The 26,753-nt window shown below is 44.4% G+C and overlaps 1 protein-coding gene across 6 annotated transcripts in view; it reads left to right on the top strand.

The window, feature by feature from the left end:
- Nucleotides 1-26,753, top strand: part of LDB3 (LIM domain binding 3) — a 204,946-nt gene that overhangs the window by 60,378 nt on the left and 117,815 nt on the right. For all 6 annotated transcript variants that reach the window (XM_090057124.1, XM_090057125.1, XM_090057127.1 and 3 more), the window contains one exon: nt 165-316. In XM_090057124.1, the coding sequence (XP_089913250.1) occupies nt 165-316 (152 nt within the window). The remainder of the gene's footprint in view (nt 1-164; nt 317-26,753) is intronic.

Raw genomic sequence — 26,753 nt, 5'->3', positions numbered from 1 at the left:
TGAGTATGCCTAGCTTCCAGTAACATTGTTATTTGCAAGTATTCAGGTGAGTGAAGAAGACACCCCTCCCCAGTAACTCTGGGCAGGACTTGTTCTTGAAAAACATTTTGAACACAAAATAGCATATCATGATGGACAATTTCCTTTTTTTTTCTCCCTCATAGATCACTCCAGGTAGCAAGGCAGCCCAGTCGCACATGAATCAGGGGGACCTTGTGGTGGCCATTGATGGAGTCAACACAGATGGCATGACCCACCTTGAAGCCCAGAACAAGATCAAATCAGCCAGCTACAACCTGAGCCTCACCCTTCAGAAGTATGTGGAGATAAGTTAATACTGCATGAAAGCAGTTGACCACAGGATATAATAAACATCAGAAAATACCAAGAGTTTTTCGTCTGTCAGGTTGGCCCAGGTGATTTGGATGTAAAAGTGAAATGGGCTAAGTTCTGCTCTGATTTAAACCATATGCAAGCTTACAGAAATCAGTGCGTTTGCACAGCCTGAATAGAAGTATAGCCTGTTGTATATAGAACATGCATATGTGACATTGCATGGATATTTTATGAGCATTAATTAGTGTCTTGTCACACGTTACACTTAGGATGTGTTAACTGCATTTAAAACATGAGTACTCACACTTTCAAGCATGTGTTATGCTATCGTGGAACTGCTTCATAGAGATAATACCGGCAGTCCTTGCTGGCTCCAATATGGTGCTGGGGCTGGGAATGACAAACAGCTGTTGCTCCAACTCACAGCCTGCTCCAGCCCTGTCCAGAGGACTAAGATAATGTAAAACAAGTAAAACAAGTGTTTTATAAGAGGTTTGTTGTACATTACACTTAGGACGTGTTTTATTTAGACCATAGTAATCATGCTTTCTGAGCAGTTGCACAATGCTTACTATGTGCATTAATATTTTAAGCTACACAACACTAAAAAGTAAAGTAGCTGCTATCTTCATTGCATTGCAATTTGGAAGGAAAGTTTTTATGTTAGAGCTGAAGAACATTAGCAGAAGAAGCCATTCTTAGATGTGGTAAAGTGCTTTAGTCTGATACCATATCCATCCAGGTTTAACTTAGAGTGAGATCTGCCATTTTTAAAGTGGTCTTTGTGCCATGAACATCTGTTTGATCACGACTGTAGAGTGCTTTCTGCACACTTATTGTGCAATAAGTGTAACATCTGTGCCTAGCTTTAGACTGGTCATACTGCTTTCGGCAACCTTTACTGAGAACCTAACAAAAGCTGTTTTGTGCTATTGCACCACGGAGTCACTTAGCTGTTAGACTGCTCTTGATGCTAAGGGACAGAGATCCTGCACTGGAATTTCTATAGCAGTACAAGGGTTTCTAATGGAAGATATGTGACAGAATTCTCTATACTGCCTGGAAAACTTCAAGCGTGTTTTACAGCAAGTGTTCATGTTAATGCATTAAATAAATAAGTGACTATGAGACATACTACAAGAGAGTTTTATGGTTCAGAATATTTCTTAGTTTTCTTTTTAAGTTGTATTGATTTAAACATTGCCTGGAAAGTGTGTGTTTAAATTTAATTATAAAGATGTCTAAGAAAATAAAAAATAGACTTACAGTGCAGCTGTTTAAATGAATATGTGAGGTAGAGAGGAATATGGAATTATTTCCATCATTCCACATAAAGTACATGAGTGCCTTTAAAGTCCCCGGGCACAGTGTCAGCCAAAATTAACAAAGGTTCAGACCAAGAGCCTGATCCCAAATGTAGTGAAATAAGTAGACTCACGTTGACTTAGATGGACTTTGGTCAGCCTAAAACCAGCAGATGGGAAAAGAATAAATTTTATTTCATCCGCATATAGTTATGTTTCAAAAGAGATGCTCAAGTTTTGTAAAATAGTTCCAGGAGGTGAGGCCATGTCTTATATCCAGACAAGTGATCCCTTGATCCCCTGATGTGGCATACATATGTAGATGTAGAACTTCTACCCCATGCCAACTTCTGATTTCTTCCGGGTGCAGTGTAACGGGTGGAAGTAGATGTCATAGAGATCTAATGCTTTTTAGAATAAGATTGAATCTTTCTTGGATTATTTTTTGCTGTCTGAAGATTCTTTCATTTATTAGAAAAGTCTGAAATTTGTTCAGGATTAACGGTGTTTCCTTTATTATCTTCTTGGAACTAGTGTACTTAATTTTCAAACTGTTATTTTTAGCTTATTTTTAATGTAATTGTAAAACTATGACAAATGTTACATTTTTTTTTTTTTTTAAGATATTTCAGTAGCTTTGGAATGTAACAATGTCTTGTTTCAACAAAAGGAGTAGATGGTACCTGACCATTTAGTAACACCACATCACAAACACAACCAACAATTTTGTCATTAGTCTTAGCAGAATAAGGATAAATGGACAAGAACTCAAAACTATAACATAAAAAAGCTAGGAAGTCTTATGACTATGCACAAGAATTTTGTATTTTTTCTGTAGTCATATTATTCATTGTTTGACTATTCAATCAATGACCAGTATTTGTTAAGAGTTTTTTAAAATCTTGAAAGATTTGACTATTTAAGGATAAATATTTATTTGTTTGCAAGCTGTAACTGAAGTTGTGGTGATCTCCAGTCATTTATTTAACTGCTGTACATTATTTCTCCTGTTTTAGAAAGTTCTGGTAAACTATTCATGGCTCAAAACCAGTAGTAGGCAACTGAGCTGACCATGCTGTCAGTATGAATAGCAGCTAGTCAAAGCTAGAAGTACCAGAAAGTGTTATGGTCTGAAATATATTGGCATAAATGACAGTATTCATGTTAATCCACATCAGTTTGTGAACAGGAAAGTAAGCTATAGTTGTACTGAATATTACTTGAATTATCATTCAGGTGGCTTTTCTATTAGCAATAAGACCTTTAACAAATGCTCATGCTACAAATAACACTTTTTTTTCTAGAATCATCATCTTTTTCCATTTTACTGTTGCCTCTGGATGTTGGTTATCAGTCAGAATTTGTGGTCTGTTCAGCCTTGTTAGACTCTAAAAGAAACAGGAATAATGAATATACAGTGTGAAATTAATGCAGACCTTTTTTAATGTTGCAGTATGGTACATAAATAAATTTCAGGAGGTTTACAAAGCTAGAATCAGATACCATAAGCAAGTTCATTTTGGACAATTCACAGACAGCAGCCTTTTAATCACTTGTATAATCTCAGTCTTTTGATCAGGTATCTTTTAAGACTGACCTATTCATAGTTTTTCCATTAATTTGCCTAGTTATTTTATGGCGATTCCTACATTTATCATAAGGTTGAAAATAAAGGACATGTATAGCCAGTCCCTTATCCTAAAGCTAATTGGTATACCTCATTGTGAGTTATAGCAAGTAACTGCTATGCTAGGTTTAATTCTTCCTGTTAGGTCATATAACAGAGATCTGCCTTTTTTTCAACTCCCTGAAAATCCATATTGAATATGCCAGGGAAGGCCAACCAATGGCTTGTGCACCATTCAGAAATGTAATAGGGCAGCTCATTGCCCTGAGCAGCCACAATTCCCAACTGCTAGCACAACTGTACAGCCAGCCAATAGCAGCTATTATTTTTCTGTGGCCCTGCCCCCCACAAGTTGGTGCCTGGGACTGATGCCCTGGTTGCCCTGTCTTAGTTGCACCACTGGTGCCACAAGAGGCACAAGCAGCTACAGTGTGTAGCACACAAACCCAGGCACCCAGTGTAGCAGGGGTGGGCAAAACAGTGGATCTGGCCAGGAGCCAAACTACATTTTTCCAGCAGCCCCTGCCTGCATAGCTGGGGCCAGTTTTTATGGAGATATCAGCTGCTGTGCTATGATAGTGCAAGGGTGAGGTTGCCAAGGAGACCAGTCCCAACCACTGTGGCAGGGCATGCGGCAGGGCAGAGCAGAGCAGTGGCCCTGAGATTTTGTGGCAAGGGCAGCACCACAATCTGCTGCCTGCATGCTCCAGGCAGGGGCATGCAGGCAGTGGATCGCAGCTCTGCCCTGGATCCTTGTAACAGTGATAGCAGGGTTCCAAGCCAGGGCAGAGCCATGATCTTCTGCCTGCATGTGCCTGCCTGTAGCATGCAGGCAGCAGATCTTGCTTGCACAACACATCATTTTCGAGTGAATTAAGTCTTGTATGTCATTCCCTGCAGATTTCAGCAGGGGGAGTCAAATACAAATTAACCCCTAGAATGTCTTCCCTAATGTATTACAGCAGGAGGCACATGTAAACCAACTGGCCTCCCCATCCCTGGACTGTCACTGAACAGTCTGGACTCTCCCTGGGAGTCTCCTCTGGGCACGGTCACCCCAAAATCCTTGTCGCTTGCACCCACCTATGCTCAGTCAGTCTGCTCGCTCTGTCAGTGTGAGGGCAGTCAGTACACGATCCCAAAGACCCCATCCCAATCCTAACAACAAACCATGTGAATCCTCCCCTCCCATTCCTTTCCCTTCCCATCCCACTATGTTACAAATATATGTGTTTTTTCTTTTATTTACTGTAACTGCTATGATATCATAAAATGTTCAGGGTTTAGAATAGTGGGTGGTTGGTTGGGTGGGTGCGTGTTTGTTGCCACCCAATTGATTGGCAATTGCTGTCAATGCTGGTGGTGGTGGTGAACTCTTCTGGCTTATTTTTCTGGTTTTTTGGACTACATTTCCCAGGATTCCCAAGCTCATTGATCTTTATACAGGTTCCAATGGGGACTCCCAATGGAGTCCTTCTGTTCCCTGCCCAGGATGCACTGTCAGTCAGTCTGTTTGTGCAGTGCCACATAGGCTTTTTGAGGTCCCTTGTGAAAGGTTTTTGAAATGTTTATGTAATCTTTTTGAAAATGTGGGTTGCTGTTTGACTTGGTCCCCCACTCACCTAGCCTGCCAAGAGGTATAGTTAATCTTCTCATCTGTTGGGAGGAGGGACTGATTCAGATGTAGGTGATGGTGCGTAATGCCCCCCTGCCCCAAAACACTCACAGTGTGGAAGTAGCAAACCCTTAGCCCAGTCCACATTTCCTCCCCCCCTCCCCTGACCATCCTCCCTTCTGCACCCCCATCCTCAACACCGCATGCCCCTGTAGACGGACACCGATTTAACGGGTAAATGAATTTATTTTAACATAACCAAGAGAAGGAACAAAGCACTCCTAGGTGTTGTTGTCAGCAATATCTCCTGCCAGACAATCACACACAACCTCTCCTTGAGGATTTCTCCTTGGTCTCTGTGCTGCTGCCCAGACGTGTCTCTGTCTGGCCACTGCCTGTCACGCTGCTTCTTCCCATGACTCCCTGCAGACCTCTCCGTGGCTCTCACAGATATTGTGCAGGATGCAGACTGTCACTACAAAGGCCATGATATTTTCTTTCTCCATCTTGAGCTGGCATTATCCTTTCAGTCGGCCAAACACACGTTCCACGGCCATCCTGCAACTGCTCAGACAGTAGGTAAAACCAGCCTCTGCGGGTCAGTGACATTCCCTCCATAAGACTTCATGAGCCAGGACTTCAGAGGGTAGGCAGCGTCCACTAATATAACTGGGGGAACAACAACACCGCAGATCACTGACTCGTCCATGCGGGGTACATAGTGTACTTTCTCCATAAGGGCAAGCAGAGGGGAGTGTCTGAACATGCACACATCACGCATGCTGCTGGCCCACCTGGTGTAAATGTTCGTGAACCAGCCCCAGTGGTCCACCACAACTTGCAGGATCACAGAGACATATTCTTTCCAGTTTGTGAAAGCCCTCCCCATCCCTGCAGGGCAGAGCAGTCGGATGTCAGTGCTGTCTAAAACCCCCATGCAGTTCAAGAACCCATTGGCATTGAAGCCATCTATGACTTGCTGCGGATTCATCAGGCAGATAATTTTGTTTGAAGTGATCTCCTTTAGCAGGTGGCATACCTCTTGGGTTGCCATCTTGGCCATGCATGTAGCCATGGCAAACTGGTTCATGATGTAGTGGAGACTGGATGGGCTGTCCAGTTTCACGAAGGCCATTGCAACCCTCTTGTCTGGTGAGATGGCCCAATTCATGTTAGTGTTCTGCCTCTTAATGTGGGGCCCCAGAATTGAGACAATATGATAGAATGTCTCCCTTTTTATTTGGAACATCTCCAACCACTGCTGGTTATTCCAAGTGGTCAGCACAATTCGCTCCCACCAGTCCTAGCTGCTCTCATGGGCCCACACTGTGTGGATGCTGGTCCTTCTCAAGTTTCTCAACCGAGCCCAGTCATCCTCCACTTCTTCACTTCCCTCTAGGTATTCCACATCCTCTAGGTATCTGTATCTTCTTTTTATTGCTGTTATTCTTTCTGTTAAAACAGTAACACACCTTGCCATTGAAGTCTGTGATCATTCTTATCCATCTCAAGCAGTGCAGCCAAGATCCCCAGGTAAGCAGCATTTGCAGAAGCAGTACTGCCTCCTCCTCCTGCTTACCCATGTTCTTCATATTCTCCATGTCAGAGGACTCTTCACTGTGTTGTTCTCCATTATCACGCATTTCGCATTCGGTCTCCATTTTCCCCCTCTCCATCAGCAGCAGCAGCTTCTCGCCCATTTGCACCAAGTGTGGGGCAGGGACTGTAGGGTATTCTGCGGTCTGGAGCTTTGTGTAGCTGCTTTTTCAGCAAGTTACCCTGGGGCACTGGGGCTTTTGTGTATCCATTTCATCCTGAGATTTGCAGCCACTGGTCTTCCAATGTAATCAAGGTTGCAAACAAAAACAGTTTTTGACTACTCTTCTCTTGGTAATGTTGACTACTCAAAACTTTTGCCACTTCAGGGAAAACAGGCTGTGCTTCTGCATTAAAATTATTTTGCACAAGGAGGAAGGTAGGTGTCATCAATTTTTGCAACATTCTGAGCCATTGAGCAGGCATCCGAAAGGACAGTGGCCTTATTTAGCCCATGCTCTACCCCATCACCAGGTCTTTGTTGGTAAACAGAGTGCTTGATCAACTTTGGGTGCTTTGACACTTACAGGTAATGACTTCACAATCATTGGAATTTTCCAAGACCCTCATGAAAGTACAGCCTGAGTATAAAGTGCCCCCCTCCCCCAAATTTCTCCAGCCACATCTGATGAACTGCTTTGCCATGTCTCAGAAAGCCAAGGCCAGCAGTATGGAGCTGATGGCCCAGGAGGCTGATGCCTCCAATGCCTGTGGACCCAACTGGACCCAGGAAGAATTGGAGGACTTAATCAACATTTAGTCAGAGCTGGAAAGTAGGAGGAATAAGCCAGTATTGCAAGAGGCAAGGCACAATTGTGACTGGACCCAGGTCTGGTGCAAGATCAAGTCCCTCAGATCGGCCTTTTACCAAGCCAAAGATGCAAACTTTCGTTCTGGGGCAGGTCACACAATTGCTCCCTTCTACGACAAGCTGCCCATCATTCTTTCCAAGGATGTGGGCAATGACCAGACTTTCAGCACTGGGGTTGGGCAGGAGGAGGTGGCGGTGGCAGCCCTTCCTAAGGTGAAACCATGAGCCTGCCTCAGCTGTACACAGACTGCTCCCTGCTCCATACTTAAAAAAAAGTATTTAAATAATACATAATTTTTCAATAATAAGTATTGAATAATTTAAATAATAAATGTAAATAATAATAGCGGAAATAATATACAAAATGGGGGTATTTCCTCCCAAGTGGGGTTTGGAGTGCAGTTGAAAAAATGGACTCTCACTTCCCCCGCACCCCCTCTAAATGTCTTTGGGACATATTACCTAAATATGACCCATGGTGCTGCATTATCCTGGCTGGCAGGTCTGGCAGCCAGCGTCCTGGACTATTCGTCATGTTTCTGAAATGGAATGTGAAGTCCAGAAGGTTTACAATGTTGAAGGAAGTCATGTAGCCACCAACTCCAAAGTTTCAAATTAGTTGCAAAACACTCACCATTCCAGGGATGCTGCTGGAGCTGTCCTCAGGAGCTATGCCCACTACAGTGGGGGCAGATGGTGGGGAGAATGGGTGAAGCCAGGCAGTGCAGGTGGAGAATACATGGGCGGGGGTGGAAGGTGTGACAGGACACTGTTGGTGCCTGCCACTTTAAGGGCAGAGCCAAGCAGCCAGCAGGTGCTTGATTGAAGCAGCCATTTTAGATCCTTGGCTGCCTATATAAACAGAACAGTCAGCTGCTAGTAGGCCAAGCAGTAACATCTCCTGACTGCAAGGCTTCATGCAACATCTTGGAGGTCAGGGCAGGAGCTGTAGGGGATGTTCTGGAGGCTCCTGGTCCTAGGCATGACCTAAAACTGCACCCTGCCAAGGGTGGGTGGCCTGGTGGAGCTCTCAGTGGCATGGGAGCCCCCAGGAAATGCCAGGCCAGTTATCACCCCAGTAAAAGGCAGGTAGGGGTGCCTTAACCCCAGCCCTCACCTTTGGATGCATCACTTACCATCAGAGCAGGGTAGCCCAGGTAAGCTTCAGGAAGCACTTGAGCCTGCTGGGGGAGTGACCCCGCAGGGCCAGGCACTCTTCCAGAAGCACTTGAACCGGGAATGGGGGACCTCTATCCCTAAGTGCAGGCAGGAGGTGTAAACCCAACCAAGGGCCTTGACTGGTCAATGCTGGGGCCAGGACCAGAAGAGTCAAAAGGGCCAGGGGCCCACTGTGAGGGACACCCATGATGAGCAAAGAAGCTCGGGGTCCTGACTGGCCTGAGATGGCACCAGGGCTTATACGGAAGCTGAAGTTCCCATGATTGGGGCTACAGCTAATGGGCGAAGGGGCAGTTGAGCCAACTGCCTGAGATGCCATCTGCAAGGCCTGGGCCACAGTGTAGGGGTGGAATGGAGCTGCAGATAGTTCCCCCAATATCAGGGTGTAAAATGGGCAGCCTCCCGCTTTAATTAACAACTTAATTAATTACAACAAGGCATGGCAGGTGTGGCAGGTGAGACAGGTGGGCAGTGTGCCCAGCAGCAGGTGGGGAAACTAGCCCTGTGGCTAGTCAGGGACCCCCACTTTGCCACAGAGAACATAGACTATAGATGGGAGGAGGACAATTTAAGAGGGGGTAGTATACTACAGAAAACTGGCTGCATGATCAGGTTCAAAGAATAGTAATCAATGGCTGGATGTCTAGTTAGCAGCTGGTATCAAGCAGAATGCCCCAAGGGTCAGTCCTGGGGCCAGTTTTGTTCATTATCTTCATCAGTGGTCTAGAAGATAGGCTGGAGTGCACCTTCAGCAAGTTTGCAGATGACACAAAGCTGGAGAGAATAATAGATACGATGAAGATTCAGGGCAAAGATTCAGAATGCCCTAGACAAATTGGAGCAGTGCACCAGAAAAAAATTTCATGAGGTTCAACAAGGACAAGTGCAAAGTCCTGCACTTAGGATGGAAAAATGCTATACACCAGTATAAGTGGGGGACTGAATGGCTAAGCAGTAACTCTGCAAAAAAGGTCCTGGGGGTTACAGTGAGCAATAAGATGAATATCAGCCAACAGTGTGCCCTTGTTGCCATGAAAGCTAACAGCATGCTGAGCTACATTAGTTGCAGCATTGGCAGCAGATCAAGGGATGTGATTCTTCCCCTCTATTTGGCACTGGTGGGGTCACATCTGGAGTACTCCATCCAGTTTTGGGCCCCCCACTACAGGAAGGATGTAGACAAATTAGAGTCCATCTTAAGGCAACAAAAATGGTTAGGCAGCTGGGAAACATTACTTATGAGGAGAGACTGAGGGAACTGAGATTATTTTGTTTGGAGAAGAGAAGGCTTGTGGGGGAGCCTTCAGCTACCTGAAAGGTTTTTACAAAGTGGATGGATCTAGACTGTTCACTGAAACAGGCTACCCAGAGGTTGTGGAATCTCTGTCCTTAGGTAGGAGGTTTTTAAGACCTGGGTAGACAAAGCCTTGGCTGGGATGATATAGTTGGGGATGGTCTAGCTTTGAGAAGAGGGTTGGACTAAATAACCCCCTGATGTCCCTTCCAACCCTCATTTTTCCAAGTTTCTATGATCTCTCTGCCCCGATTCTCTCCTCGCACCTCCTCCTCCCACCTCCCAAGAAGGGCAGAATGAGATTTCTGTCATAGCTATTTCAATACTGCCCATAGGTAAACCAAGAGAGTCCTAGTGTTCTTACTCAGTGGGATCCCTGGAAACAAAATTGCAGAATTGTTATGGAAAGAAATCTTACTTGTCCATCGTCCCTTTTAAGGGTAAGCCAGCAAAATTAATGCTTTTTGCCCCCTCTCTGCTGCAAATGCAAATATTGTACATTTTGCCCTTCAGCCAGAGAGCTGCCTATCATTTTCCTGTCTAACTCTGGTATCGTAACACTGAGTTTCCTTATTGTCTTTTCTCTGTTCTCTGCAAGGAAAATTGGGCATCATCTTCACTTTCTGGCATCCCCACTTCCATAGCCTGCCATGGAGCTCACAAAGATGTATGCAAATACTGCTACCTGAGCATCAGGGCTAGGGACAGACATTCAAAATGCCTGAGCCTGAATTGATTAAACTTTTGCAGGTTTATCTACCCTAGCTAGGCTGAACTGGTTAGAAACTGGACAGACATTTTCTCTGGATTGAGGAAATTCAGGCACATACCTACAGTGGCTCAGGCTAGAAGCTGGGGACAGGGTGTGCTAAAGGAGCCCTCCCTTCCCTTGCACAGAGTTGAACTGAGTGTGGGGGGTGCATGACCAGGCACCAGCAGGACTCTCTCATTAGGGATGTCTCCCTGCACCATCCCAGGCTTTCTCCTGCTGGCTGCTCAAGGGTTGGGAGAGTTGTTAGCCCCCAGACCATTGCTGGCACTCAGTGCATGCTTCCGTTGATGATATGGAGCTTTTCAGTCTCCCCCCCTGCTTGTCAGACTGTCTGCAGCAAACTAACAGGTGAGCAAGGTAGCCCAGAGCTGATAAGAGTCTTTATTACCTGATTAGCAAAACAATAGCCTCTCTCCCATTACTTCAAACTCTTCTTAAACAGCTTACCAGGGTGACCTGTTGATTAGCTCTAAAAGCCCTGTTCTGTCTGCCTGCCTGTCCCAGTGAAATTGGAGACACACACAGACACCTCTCAGCATTAGCTAGCACACCACATGCCTAGGGTCCATGGGGCTGGGCTTTGTGCTGTGGGAGATGGGAGGGAGGGAGGTGGGGATTTCCTGCTTGAGCAGCAAGGGAAAGGGTAGGGCAGGTGGAAGCCAGCAGACCCTGCTATGTCTGCAGTCTCTGCTGGAGACTTATACAGCACTAACTGGCATACCACATGATGGCTATGGTCTGTGCTGTGGGAGAGGGGAGGAAGGAATCCCTGCTTAATCAGCAAGTGGTGAGAGGAGAGGGGGAGGAGGGCATGGGGAAGCCAGCAAACCCTGATGTGTCTGCAAGTCTGTGCTAGACGAGCTCTGCCCAGGGAGCAGCGGGGAGGTTCCAGCCCCGCTGTGAAGCAGAGACCCCCGCCCAGCCCAGAGAGCATGCTGGGATGTTGGGGGGTATCTGATTTATCTTAAACCAGCAAGGGGACATTGCATAAACTGTTTTGAGCCAAATTGGTTAAGTCTGATACTACTGTTGTCGTTGCCCTGTGGGGTCAGGCCTACTTTAAGGATGTCAAAATTGCGCTGTTAGACAGGAGGATGTGACACAATTGAACATACATAAACACACAAATCAGTTGGGTGCATACTCTCTCACTCGAAGGGCTGGAGTCCAGGTAGGGAAGCGAAACAGAGTCCAAGTCCTTGGTTGTGGAGACGGTAGGGGGTGATAGCTACCTATTCAGGCTGGAAAGGGTCTTTGTCCAGTAGGTGTTGTCCAGAGGGTGGGGTCGCCGGCAGGGCCTCTGGGTGGATACGTGGTGTGGCATGGTGCTGGTCCAGATGGAGAGAGTGTCCCAAGGAGGCAGTCTTTACTACTCCTTTTTATGGGGCAGAGTACCTCTGATCTCCTATGGGGAGGGCCTGTCCAGTCAGTTTTGTTCCAGAGGGTTCCAGGTGTTCTTACTGAGCATGTGCAGCCTTAGCACAATGGTGGGTTACCTCATCTTTTGTTTCTTTGAATGCTGAGGGTGGTTCCAAGGACAGGGTCGTTGGTCCAGGTATTGGTGTTGATGGTTCAGTCATTCAGAGGGAGCTATTTTTAGACCTACTGCCATTGTCCCTCAAGCACCCTCATTCATCCCCATTCATCCAGGAACCAAGTTACATAGGAGGGGTAGGTATGAGTCATAGGTTATGACATCAGGGGACACGAGATGGAAACTTGACATGACTTATGACTTATACGTAGGCCTAAATCATATAGTACCAGTAAAACAGTAACATGAAACAGTAGAAATCAATATGAACATAATAATTATAGAATATAAAGAAGGAGAAAAGATAAAACAAATACAACTTGCTACCAAAATAAAATGCTGAAGCTTATCCTATGTCTTAGCTTACTTACACTTATCTACAGGGAATAGAGAGGAAGAGAAAAAGTCTGAAATGGTTGGGGAAGGGGAGGGAATGCATTAAAAAAAGAAAAAAGGAAAAACTGGGCATTTTGCTACACTACATTTGACCAGGTTTATCTCAAACCAGTTTCAGACATTTTCAAACTGACTTATGTCCTCTGAACATCTGTTCTGTTACAGGTTTAAACCAGTTTCTGATCACTTAAGCTGGTTTATGTGTGATGTCTGTCCTTAACCCAGGAGTTTGCAGCCAGGAGGCAGGATTTGAAGCATCTGGAACATGCAGAGAGGGGAAGTAGCTAGTCATGGCACAAGACAAAAGTTACGAGACCATTTGAACCCAGCCCTGCCATGCCCCTACCTTGGGCCAAGCCCTGGCCCTATCTTCTCCCAGTACAGAAAGCAAAAGATTTTGCCCAGTAATTTAGATCTGTTTTCTCATGCTGTAGAAAATAGGGTAATTGTAGGGAAAGAAGAAAAAACTTTTTCTTTTTGCATAGTGTGTAATTACTAATGGAACTCAATGCTGCAGGTTTTACTGAAGCAAATGGCTTAAAGTCTGATCATTTAAGAAAATGACATGCTTAGATTAACTGGTATATATACATCTCAGACATGAAGCTTGGGTTGCCCGCACAGAAAGTTCAGCGCTAGTTCTAATAGGTAGTGATATTCACTGTGATGGGACTTGTAGGGTGCCTGCAGTGCTAATAAATGGAAGACATTGATGCTTTACTTTTGGTTCTCTCATGTTTGACTTGGGATTAATTCTCAGAAGCAAGCTGTCAATTATGGTGACTAATTTTTTACATTTTTTTTTACAAAAAAAGTAACCCTGAAATCTACCACGAAACTTTAAACTTTTGGGGCATCTAAGGTGTATGACGGGGCCTGACAACTCCACAGAGATGCAGCCCATTGCACTGTAGTGTTTAGTTCATAAATGAGAAAACAACATATGTTCAAGGTCTATTTTCGTTCAATGAAAATCAGTTTCCTTTTAAACTCCTACTAAAGATAGATGAAAAATATTGCACTTCCATGCACTACACTCTTCCCTGGAGAGTCTGCCATGTTCATTAGCTCTTCACACAAGGAATCCAATCACCCTATTTGGAAAGGATTCATCAAATATGCAGGGTCAATTTTGGAAAGTGCTCTAATAGGAGAGTGCCATGTTCTGCTGACTTGGAAGTTCTTGAAATACTTTGTAAGATGCCTCTCTGATGATCACTGTGTTACTAAAAAAGAGTGAAGGTGATATAACATCCTTCTGGAAGCGTGCATACTGCCACATCTCTTATTTTCCAGGTTTGTGATTTGCTCTTACCATTCAGTGGCATCCTGTCTTCTACTGGAAAATCAAGAGCTAAATAATCTCTTTCTTTAGCAAAAGGGAAAAGAAAAGGGAAAGTATCAGAACCTAATCTATGGGTGATGTATTGCAAATATTAAATGGCTTTTTTTCCTGCATTGTACCAAAAGAAGGTACAAAATCCAGTAGCATTTATTTTAGAGCTAAAGTATAAATAAAATCTATGATGACAGTAAATTGCAAGCAACGTTGAGTCAATGGTTATTGCATATTGTTTCCTCTAGCTCAGGCTATGAATAGCGAGCTGTTCTCTAAATGTGCAAAAAGCATAGGTGAGTACTTGGTGTTTAGACTGGGTTGGAGTTTGGAAGTGAATCAGACTAAGAGTCTGCATCCCAATTTGAAAGCACTGAAATCCTGTAAGCAGTGTCATGAAATTGCACCCTGAAATAGTGGAACTTTTGATAAAAGCAGTCATTCTTATGAGATTTTTCATGAATAGGAATAGAAATGTGACTACCAGCTCACTTTACACAGGTTGACAAACAGCTGTCAGATTATAAGGACTCTGTCATTACCATTTTGGACCTAGTTCAATCTACTTAAAGAAGGTGAAAGCTTGGTACCTACTGCCAGTACTGGGAGCTGTCCAGTCATGTGTCATCTTATGTACTGATATCTGGTCTTGTACACAGGTAGATAAAATTCTTTTCTCTAAATTAGTTTAGGAGATAGTTTGTGGATTTCTCAGATGCATCTGAGTGTTGTAGGTTTATCAAACCTAACAGCGATTAGAAGCATATTATCTGATGAATTCCTTTGCCCTATTTAAAGACTTCAATATTTTGCCTTGTTTATTTTTATTGTAATCTGGCAGAGTCTCCTCTGTCATCCCAGTGTTTATAGTCCCACACTGGTAATCAGTGTATTGCAATGTAATGTTAAGACGGCTGCAAAACATTTTGATTTGTTCTGTCTTTAATAGTCTGTGGAAAAAACATGAAAAGCCTCAAAATCTGTCACCACATAGAATTATCCCTGTGGTAGACCTGGTTACAAGGCTTGATAGAGCACAAATATTTGTTACAAGAACTGGCAGGTTCATCTCTAACTGGGATCTGCAAGGAGCACACAGGCACATCAGGTTTTTTTGAATTCTTTTCTTGAAGCTATCCTTAAAGTGAAGAAATAATTTTGACTATGATTTGAATTTGTTCAAGTAATAACATTTAGCTCTTCCATTATTATCAGATATATCAACTAATCTCCAGAGCTTTCCCTTAGAATTGCTAAGTAAGTAGTGTTATCCCCATTCTGCAGATGTGAAGGCAGGGGCAGAGATGCCAAGTGCCTAAGGCATTATCTCCTATGTTTTTAACCTATGTTATATTGTGTGTATTGCAGAGAGAATATTCTGCCACTGTGGTGTATAAGAGGAGTCAAAGTGCATCTGCACATGCAACAAATACAAAGCAATAAACTACAGTACATATTGTGTCAGAGTTTAATGCTCCTGGGCATGCCATTTTAACGTGGACTGTGGCATATTGAGTTGGGTTACAGCAGCCCTGGGAGGGGTAAGCCTGTCAGCCTGGGGCTGTTCTGACTCAGCTCAGTGTGCTATGGAGAGGCTGATTGGGACACAAGGGTGCTCCAGTGTGGGGCTAGCTGCCAGGTAGCCCCCTCACTGAAGCTCCCTCATGCCTGAGCCAGCCATGTCAGCATCTACATGTACATTGATGCGCATGGAAAAACTCTGCAGCAGGATACTACAGGTACTAACCTGTTATGGAGTTTATTAGTTTCCTACAGCCTAATAAGGCCATCTCAGTAAACATTGAGATGTTTACTAAGGAGCTAATTAGACAGCTCTGCAATAAATATCTCTTGTAGACACATCCAGTCTGTCCCTGGACAAATGATTGCTTCAGAATTCAGGGGACTGGAAGAACCCAGTGCAGAACCCAGAAGGCCTATTCTAGCTTTATATTGCCTAATCGGCATCTGTCACAGCAGAGTACTGAAAGGTTGATCAGAGTTTTGCTGTATGAGCTGTTGATTTGTCCAAGGTCACAGAGAGAGTCAGTATCCGATATGTGTTTCAATTTAAGACCTGCCCACTTTCCTCTATAGTCTAGCCATTCTCTAGTACAGCAAAACAGATGATTTTTACAGCTTTGATCAACAGAGCAGAGAAGTTCAAGTCTATTTAACTGAACCTAATCATTAAGAAATTTGTTTAGCAATTAGAAGCAGTCTTTTATGGTGTTTACATACATGCTTAGGGAGAAGGGAGGGGTGGCGCTTTAATTAGAGTGGATTCAGGAGCCACACTAATTAAAGTGCCTGGAGCATCATGTGTATCAACATCCCTGCGCTGAAAAACATTGAGCAAGTTTTAGTTAAAGCGCCTCCTGCCCCACCATTTTTCAGTGTGGGGACGCTGTTACATGTCACACTGGAGTCTGCTGACACATGGTAATTAATTGCACAGACCACAATTAATTGAGTGGAGCAGCCTCACTGCACATGTATAGGTGCCCTTAGAGTCCTGGAGTAAGAACAGAAGCTTTACATTCTGTGTATTCAACAGACTTGGTATTCATTATGCAATCTGAGATTCTCCCTTTCTGACTCCCTAGCACAATTTTCAAACTGAGGAAGCTGGATTCCTCAATTTGCTAGAGCAAGCCCATAAAGGTTGAGAACTGCTGTTCTAGAGGCAGTGCACTGACCTGGAAAATGGGTCCGAGTCCCAGTGCCAGGTCACTTTTTCTCAGACTGAGATTCTCTGCTTTTGCCTGGGGAGTCCCTTCCTGTACTCCCTGGCCAGCTCCATGGTAGTACTTAAAACTTAGGAGAAACAGGATGATCCTCAGGCCTGTAGCAAGGATATGGCAGACTCTGAGTTACTGACCATAGGAATCTCTTGCTTCTGTGTGAAACACAGATATATGTATCCTATGTTATTTACTAATGCAGATGCTCATATTCCATCTTAATTCGACAGAATTTCATTAGAAATGTTATACGAGTTGTTATAAACTTTCCAGTGTATAGGAGCATTTTAAAGTTTTGGGTTTTTTTAAATGTAATTCCTACTGAAAATTTGAATATACTTTTTTATTTAATAATACAACATCTGCAAAAAGAAAATGAATTGCTTATTTAGGGTTATCATCCTAGCATATACATAATCTTATATTTAAACATGTTGGTTACAGGCATCAGTTGGGTTAATAGGATACAATTAAGGAAGAGATGGCTAAATGAGAAAATAACTGAACTGTGATGGGTATTAAGTCTCCTTTGTGATGGTCTCTTGATGGAATCAATGAAACCTGTATCACTGAGATAATTAAGAACTGGAGTGAACAAAAGCACTGTGGAAAATATATCCTGACTATGAAACAGTTCTGCGCTGATGTGGTCTTGAGTCTTGGGCCAAGTGACTTCCTGCCTTACTTTTACTGTCTGTAAAGAGGAGAAACTGATATTTACCCAGCCTTTGGAAGTATGAGATGATGTGAAAAAGGATGCATGTGAAAAAGGATGCAGGGGCCAGCAACTTTTTTACAGGTCATGGACAGGAACAACCTGAAGGGCTTCCCGCCCACCTGTGGCAGGGTCAGGCAGCTGGGAGATACACCCATGCTGCTATTGCTTCTTTCATCCCCCTGCATCCCAGCTGCAGTGCAGATGTAGCTTCCAGCCACTGAGGAGTTGTGCCAGGACCAAGTATCTTCAAATTATATCCATGTTGCCCCTCTCTGCCCTCCCCCATACTTCCTAGCTGTGGCATGGGCACAGCTGGAAGCTAGCTGGTACCAGCACAGCTCCTCACTTTTAACCTTGCTGCATGTTATTACTCATTTAGCACCCACACTGGAACCAAGAGCCCATGCTGCAGCTGGGAAGTGGGAAGCTGGGGAAGTGGTCATGGCACAGGTGCAGCTCCCAACTGCTTGGCTCCAGTGTGGGTGCAGGCAAAGTATCTGACTTCTTACACGCTGCCAAAACCACCTGGTCTGTGTTGGACTGCAACTGGGAGGACGGGGAGAGGTGGCAGTGGTGCAGGCACAGCAAAAAGTTGCACATCCTTGGCACACTCCTCACTGCCTGCCCTGGTACAGGTATGGGCATAGGCACAAGCAAAGCCTCCCCAACTCCACAGACTAGATCCAGTGACTTTGTGGGCTGTCTGTTGCTGCCCCCTGTACCAGGACACAGTGAGAAGATAAGAGATTTCATTGTTAGGTAGCAGACTCTAACTAGGGCCTTACAATGCATTATCTTCTGGAGTAGTAACACATTCAGCAAGGTTAAAATTAGTGAGGAGCTTTTTCTATGGGAAACAAAAAATAAAATATCAATGCTAGTCACTTCAATAAATAGATGTAATTTTTTTTAGATGAGCAGTTTCAGTCACTGTCTTAATGGACTGCTGTTTACATAGCCTGCAAAGTGTCCTTCTTAGTTTTAGAGAAGAGCCTGGAAACCACGGATGATTGCCAAGACTTTAAAGGGCAATCAAGCTCATTTCATGGAAGTTCCACTTAGGTATTAGAACTGCTCTCAGAATGTCCTTCATGTTTTCCCAAAATGCTGTCATAGAAGTAAGGTTAAAATGTGTCCTTGTATTTATCTGAGAAATATTCCTAAATTAGTTGAGGATAATCTCCCTTTGAGTTTTTCCACAACATTACATTGCCCTCACTAGGAAAAGGTCGTACTACATTTCACTAGTACATCTCATCAGAGTCAATAGGCTGATACAAAACGCTTGATAAAAGTGACAGTTATAATCTTTCCAACAAATAGTTATTGATTGCATTTTGCAAAAAGAAAGCCAGTATAGGCGTGTTTTTACATGTGCTCTGGGAATGGTGGGGGGCTGCTTTAATTGGACTGGCTTTGAGAACTGCTCTAATTAAAGCACTGCAGCATCTTGTCAAATGAGTTCTTCGAATGAGCTTTAGTTAAAGTGCCCCCGCCACCATTTTGAAGTGTGGGGACTGTGATACATGCAACACAGAGGCTAAATGGAGCATGTTAATTAGCACAATTAGCAATTAATTGAGTCTGCTCTCACGTACTGTAATTACAGCATATCAGAGCCACCTCCCAGAATGTCTACAAACACCCTATCTTAGCAGAGATACTACTGTAGACAGGAAAACCTAGAACCTTTCCTCATTAATTAGTGCTGATTATCTTAAGATAGTGATGTGGCAAATGGTGAACTACACATTTGGAATTAATAGATATGGGGAATCTATAGGGCATTAACAAAAGTGAAATGTAGAGTGAGTCATGTAACTATAATACCTGGCCTTTGCTGTGTGCTCACAGCTTGTTATTTGTACATGCCCTGCTACTGTTTTGCTTTGGCCTTTGTAACTCATGGAGGTTACCACCTGGCCACCTGTATGGGAAACCTTATAGTTTTGGTTACTGAAAAAGGTAAGGACTGATTTGCCTCCTGCACATTTCAAACGCACTGATTTTTCAGTAGTGTTTATCTCTACTTTCCATCAGCATGAGAGGAGACTCGGATCCATTATTTGTTATTCTAAGAGGAAGAGCAGAGCAAGTGATTATGTTTTACCTGAATGCACCCACCTGGCTTTGTGAAGCCTCTCCTGTGTGGCCCTGGAGTGGGAACTCTGAGTCTGCCATGGAATCAGCTCCAGCTGTCTTGTTGTTTGTTTGCGTTCTCCCCAAGGAAGGCCCATACTCGCCTGCCACATCTTGTATGTTAAGTTCAGTTGTTGGGTTCCCATCTGTGGGGGGACGTGCTGGGCATCATCACCAGCAGATGCTCCTGGGGCTCCACCTCCCCTATACTTCAGCTATGCGCCAGCTTGTTGGGACAACTGGACGATGGACAGTTTGACCCCGCTTGGGTGCCATGACCTCCAGTGTCCTGATCTCACTCTCTCTTACCCTCAGCGTTCAGTTGGTGCATCAACTTAGCCTGCTGCCTCTTTTTTGAGGGCTGTGGCCTGCAGCTTATAGGCTGCAACTTACCTACAGCTCAAATGTCCCATCCCACAGGGTTATATAGATGATAGGGAAACCCCACTGGTGGGTTGGCTTAGCAACATTGGGAGTCCTTGAGCAGCTCTGGGACATTCAGCCCCTGCCTAAGTCCTGAGGCCTTTCTCCTGGCCTCTGGGCCTTCAAAGTTAAAGGAAAAAAGGGGTAAGATAAAAGAAATTTCAGGAAGGGGCCTCAGCATCCTCCCTGCTCACATGTTCTGCATCGGAGGCACCAAAGTCCTTCGGCCTGCTCCCAGGATCCGGCTCCCTTGCTGGTCCAGGTGTCAGATCCCTTTAAATCGGTGCATGGACCCCCTGCTGGGTCTTTCACCAGCTCTTCCCCTCAGTGGCCAGCAGGCTTCTGGCTGGCACGGGGGAAGCTCTCGCAGTTCCTTCCCTGCTGTGTTCCCCTGGTTGTTTTCCCACCACTGACTTTTATCTCAGCTGGGCAGCGTTTTTCTATGACATCATCCCCCATGCTGGTTCCAGCTGCACAGACAGGAGGCTGATAAACTGCACAGGGGCTTCATTTCTCCTCAGCTTGTTCAGGCCGCTGCTTCTGTGGGAGGTAACTTATTTTCTTGGTGTTGTGGTGGGCTATCCCTACCATGGCCCAGGCCACAGGAAGGGATTTCCTCCCCTCTCTTGTCATCCCTTTGGGACGGTGAACTTTTGGGCAGTCATGAGGTTGCCCCTGTTTCTGAAGCAATCGATCTGGCAGCAAGTTCCCAAAATGGTATTGCAGAACACAGGAAGCTGGCCGGCTGCAATTTAATGTTCTTGGCAGTAATATGCTACTGATTGCAAACAGCATTTCACAGTACTTTGAAAAATCTGAAGGAACCAACTTTCTCTGACAAACATTTTGGTTAACCTCAGCCATCTGGAACATGGAATTATCATTTCAGCCAAAATCTCTCTATAACTTAATTTCCATAAGATTTAATACCCCTTCCTCCTAGAAGTTCTACCATCATAAATTGTCTGGTGTCCTCCAGCTGCTTCAGTAATACTCACACCCTGCTACTTTCATTTGAGAGTTTTCTTAACGATGTCTGGATTTTGCATGCTGTCTCCTTCAATTTTGATGCAACAGAGATGCTCAAACTATGGTCCTTGTGAGGGAGACACACAGTTTGCAGCATATTTGTCCCTGTGAATTTTTTTGCCTCCTTGATGTCCCAAGCAGGTACTTATTTTAAGTACTTCTTAGCCAGATCTCAGCTATGTTGCTGAACATTGAATAGAACACAAATATGTTGGCCTGGTGCTGCATTTTGCAGCCCATCTGTGACAGGCCATTAAACATAAAGTTGATTGATGTGGCTGTAACCTTTCCTTTTAATCTCTGTCATTTGTTTAACATTTTTACCTTAGTAGTTTGAGACAGGACAAGATGTATATGTTGAGTCAATCCATTTCTCTAGAAAAAGTAGCATCTAGCAAACAGCTTTTTTTTAATGTGCAGAAGGTTGGGAAAATACTGGTAACATTGGAAAGAGTAACATTTTAGACCAGTGATTATGAACCAAGGTTTTCACAGCATACTGGGGTGCTTAAAGATCCTTTTAAGGGTGCTATGAGGTGAACTCTTTCACAAGATAAACCCAAAGATTTCAAATAAGAATCCATAGTGTATAGAACATCATGATCTATTGTGGTCTTTCTGAGGTTTTTTGCAACAGAAGAATTGCTCTATTATTTTTCTGTGGTCAAAAAAACAAGCGAAAGCTTGGATCTGGCATGTTCCAAGAGGTGCCTTGAGTCTAAAGAGGTTGAGAACCACCATTTTAGATATTATAGGCTTCAGTAGGGATGGAATCAATGCATTTGGAAGACAGTGAGGTCCTAGCACAGTCAGGGTGGGTGAACTGGTTCATGTCAAATAAGAACTGATCCTAGCCTTAACCTAAAATTAAAATTGTACTCAAGCTGAATCTTTAAGTTTGGAAAACAATATATATATTTGTTTTCTGTTAGTCAACTTTGTTGCACACTTCAGAGAAAAGCCCTTATTTATAAGCTATCCTGTCTAATTTTGTAGAGTTGTGGTAAAATAAATTTTGACTGTTGAGTTTTTGTCTGAACTGAATCCTTGAGCCTTTTGCAACCTATTTAGATTGCCAGGCCTTCACAGTAGAAGTGGTTATTAATGTCCAAACTTAAGTGAGAAAGCACTTCTCTGATTATCTTTCAGATATTCAACAATACCTATAAATTACCACTCAAACGAGATTTGATTTGATTTACTACAGAATTTTTTAATTGTGTAATACCATGATAGAACCTGTCTAGGTATGATATTTATATGATGCCATCACCATGGCCTCATTTTACAACTTGAACATTTATTTTCACAGGGGAGTGTTGTTGTCCCTTTTACAGATGGGAAAGTAAAGCACAGAGAGGCTAAGCATCATACCTATAGTAACACATCACATTTGTGGCAGAGCAGATAATTGAGTCTAGGGCACTAGGATTTGGGAGACAACTACTGGACCATCCTGCCTCTCTGGCATAATGGACTGCTGCCTCACTGAAAAATGGAATGGAGTCATCATTAGTCCTGAAAGCAGTACCTCCCCTGAGAAGAAAAGGAGAGTCTAAATTCTTTCTGAGCATAGTTATCCAGAATAGATTGAGCTGGATGCCATTGATTTTCAAAATAAGAAAAAAAAGGGAGCAGAGACTATTGATCCATGGAGCAGATATGATACCTGTTTTTCTCAATTTGGAATTCAGTGCATAAAGTGCTATACAGACAACCTGGTAAACAAGAATAAAAAATATAGGCATCAGTGCTAACTTAATGTAAATCAGAGGTGTTTAACTTCTAGCCCGTGGGCCGTAACCACCCTGTGGACACTTGCAGAGTGGCCAGCAGAGCACCTTATGAATCTGGAAATTTAGCAGTGAGGGAGTTCTAGCAGTATTAATTGCCTATGACCCTGTTGACAAATTTTCACACCTGTAGGGAGCCCCTGAGGCTACATAAAATACGTCCTAGATCACTCCAGCATGTGGCTGGATCCAGGCATGTGAGCCAACCCATGATCCACTATGTAGATTAAGAGTTGTTTATTTCAAGGAGACAGTAAATGTTGATAAGTTTCATTGCCACTTCTGGTTGTCTAGCCTTAGTGAAGCCCATGAGAATATTGGAGAATCAGTGCTAAAGAAAAGTAATGTTCTTCCTATGGGGACCCAAGTTAAAAGAGGGCACAAGGGAGAGAGAAACATCTTCAAGGTAGGTTTTCTGAGCTCTGGAAGAGCAAGAAACATGTCAATGTGGGATAAATACAGATTAAATCCTTTGTATGTTTTCCTGAAGAGTGTCTACCTGCATGATACCTGCTGCCAGCATTGGCTGCTGATCTTCATTTCTCTTTCTCAAGTCATAAAAAATGCCTTAAATAGTTAATCTCCTCTTTTAGGGGAGAATGGTAGTTCATTTTTGGCTGTGTCAGAAGAACAAACAACAGTTACCCTTGTCTGAACATACAGAAGAGATGTTGGAAAAAGAATGAATGAAGATCTCTTTGTGATGTGCTTTTAATTTTGGAAGTAGAAAAAGAAATCAAGACCTTGCATTAGCCTCAGGGCAGCTATAATATAATTATCCATGTTTGTGAGCTCTCTCTCCTACATATGCCAATTAGAACTGCTCCAAAGGCCTCTGTAGTACATTGAAATGCCCAAATGCCAAGAAATTAGAGGGAAACAAGCTAAATAAATACACTGTAATAAAAGCTGCAGGAAATTGAAGAAAGTAAATTATTGGCAGGATGCTCAGCCAGTCCTGAGCACAGGCGCTATTAGAGAAACACTGAATGGCGGTAGTCCCCCCCATCCTCTGCCAGGCTTAGTTTAAAGCCCAGTGGAGCAGGTCAGCCAGTCTGGCTGAGAAGAGCCTCCTCCCCAGTGGAGGTAAGGAGAAAAACAGATTCCATCTTTTTTGGAGGGTGATTGGAAATTTTGGAACCAGAGCATACTATCTCCTATTTGTACAATGAAAGGTGATCTCACTCAGGTCTTACACAGCCCATTAATCTCTTGTTCCTTATACTCCTTTTTTGAAATAAGGTATATTCAACTTCATATCTTTTAAAGTTTCCCTTTAAGTCACCCATTCTTGAGCTGCCTGCACCCTATTCTGAAACCTTTGCCCACCCCCAGTGTACTTTAGAGTAGCTGGCAGAGAGCTGGGATGGGGAGCAGAGGGACTGAGGACAGAGGGATGGGAGTTAGACTCAAGGTTGGGTCAGAGGCGGAAGCAAAGAGAGTGGCAATTAGGTGGGGAGCCTTCAGCAAGACAAAGGCCAGCTCAGGGTCCAAAAATATCAGTTTTATTAGACGGGCAACGCAGTATACAGACCGTGAAGTTACTGGTTCCCTCACACACTCACACATGCACTCACACAATGGTAGCAGGAGGAAAAAGGCTTAGTAGAGGAATTGGAGTCAAGGTGGATAGAAATAGATCTCAGGTCCCTTGCTTGGAGGAAAGATGTGGGTGATAACTACCTATCCCAGGCTGAGCATTGATCCTCAATGGCCAGTCAGGGTCTTCTTCAGCAAGGTGTTGTCCTGAGGGGGTCACTGGCAGGGCCTCTAGGTGGATAGCTGGCATGGTGTAGTGCTGGTCCAGATGGAGAGGGTATCCCAAGGAGGTCACACTCTACCACCCCTTTTAAAGGGGTGGGCTACCTGTGACTCCAATGGGCAGCACATGTCCAGGCCTCATCCTGTTCAGATGAGGTCATGCAGTTCCAGGTGTCCTCATTGTCCAGTGGGATGCAATGGTGGAGTTTCTGGTTTCTATTCTATTCTTTGTTTCCATGTTGCTGATTCCTTGGAGGGTCTTTATCTTTCAAATATTGGGTCCTGGGAGTAGGTATGTGGTTTCAGGGAGAGTCAATGCAAGCTGGTGGTCCGGTCATTGAGCTGATGATCCAGTCGTTGGGTTGATGGTGGACATTGAGCAGGACCTATTTTCAGGCCTGCTACCATTATGTCTCAAGCACCCTCATTCATTCTCATTCACCCAAGAACCAATTTGTATAGGAGGGGTAGGTGAGTCATAGTTGCAACACACTTACAATAGGGTATGCCCAGGCAGAGGACACAAAATGAGGGGCCAAATGTATTTTCTCTTGTGTGATTCTTTTTGCTCTTTGTCAGCCTTGGCATACTGCCCCAATCTCCATCCAAGCAGCAGTTTCTCCTCCTGGGCTTTAGAAGCTGCTGTGGTAGACAGATTGCAGATAACTCAGGTGCCTCTGTTTAAGTCCTTATTTTTGGCCTAGATCCAAGCCGGCCCAGAACACCTCTGAAGAGAAGAAAGAAGATAAGACAGCTAAAACCAGCTGTCCCCTGATCTGCTGGCAAGGAAGGTTTGGCGCTGATGTCATCAGGAAGGCTTTGGCTTCCATGACCACAGCCTGCTCTTCAGCGAGAGAGGCAGCGAGCTGCTGGGAAGAGATGGCCTCTACCTCTCTACACTGGGGAGGAGGCTCTTCTCAGCCAGACTGGCTGATCTGCTCCACAGGGCTTTAAACTAAGCCTGCTGGGGGACAGGGGGACTACCACCACTCCTGGCCCACTGAGCAACCCTTGCAAAGTGAGTGAGCCAAGGCACTTAAGGGAGCACACCCCTGTCCCAGCCCTGGTACAATCTGTGGGCAAAATAAGAGCCCCAAAGGGGACACTTGCCTACCTGTACACAAATGCTAGGAGCTCAGGGAATAAGCAGGAGGAACTCATCCTCCTGCTTTACACAAATAATTTTGATGTCATAGGGATAACAGAGACCTGGTGGGACTCCACCCATGACTGGACCATGGGTATAGATGGCTATACCCTGTACAGGAGAGATCTAGTAGATAAAAGGTGAGGTGGTGTAGATTTCTATGTTAAGGAAAGCTACGCATCCCTGCAAGCTGATATTGGCAACCAGGGTGGACGACTGGAGACTCTCTGGTTAAAATCCGTGGGGAACACAGCGCAGGGGACACAATAGTTTCATAGTTACTAGAGTCAGAAGGGACCTGAGTAGATCATCTAGTCTGACCCCCTGCCATGGCAGGAAAGAGTACTGGGGTCAAAAGACCCCAGCAAGGTGTACATCTAGCCTCCTCTTAAAGACCCCCAGAGTAGGAGTCAGCACCACTTCTCTTAGAAGTTGGTTCCAGATCCTAGCTGCCCTGACTGTGAAGTAGCGCCTCCTGATATCTAGCCTAAATCTACCCTCTGCCAGCTTGTGACCATTATTCCTGGTCACTCCTGGTAGTGCTGGGAGAACAGGGACTTTCCCAGTGCCTGCTGGTCCTCTCTGACTAGTTTGTAACAGGCCACTAGATCACTAGTAGAGTGGTGAGAGTCTACTACAGACCTCCCACCCAAAGTCAAGAGCTTGACCAGGAGTTCGCCCAGGAACTGGCTGAGGCTGCATGCTCCAGGACCATGGTTGTAATGGGTGACTTCAATTACCCGGACATCTCATGGGAAAATCGCTCAGCAAAATCCAAGTGGTCGCAAAGCTTCCTATTATGTGTGGATAACCTCTACCTGATTCAAGAAGTCTATGGGCCAACGAGAGGTAAAGCACTGCTCAACATACTGGCAACTGGGGATGACCTAATCAGTGACCTAATGATCAATGGGAAACTGGGTGACAGTAACCAGGAGCTGATCATCTTCACCATCCGCCGTAAAGCTGGCAAGTCAGTCAGCAACACAGAAGTCCTTGACTTCAGGAAAGCCAATTTTGACAAGCTCAGGAGGCTTGTCAGTGAGGCCCTATGGGACCACAACCCCAGGGGGAGAGGAGTTCAGGAAGAGTGTTGCTCTTCAAGGGAGCAATCCTCAATGCACAAGCTAATTCTATTCCATCTCGGAGGAAAGGCAGCAAAAGGGCACAGCAGCCCCCCTGGCTTTCCAGGGATCTAT

This window comes from Crocodylus siamensis, chromosome 7 (genome assembly GCF_052110815.1).
Source record: "Crocodylus siamensis isolate JL-2025a chromosome 7, ASM5211081v1, whole genome shotgun sequence".
Lineage (NCBI taxonomy): Eukaryota > Metazoa > Chordata > Crocodylia > Crocodylidae > Crocodylus > Crocodylus siamensis.
The sequence above is the reverse complement of the archived record's forward strand: the minus strand, read 5'-3'. Positions and strand labels throughout refer to the sequence as shown.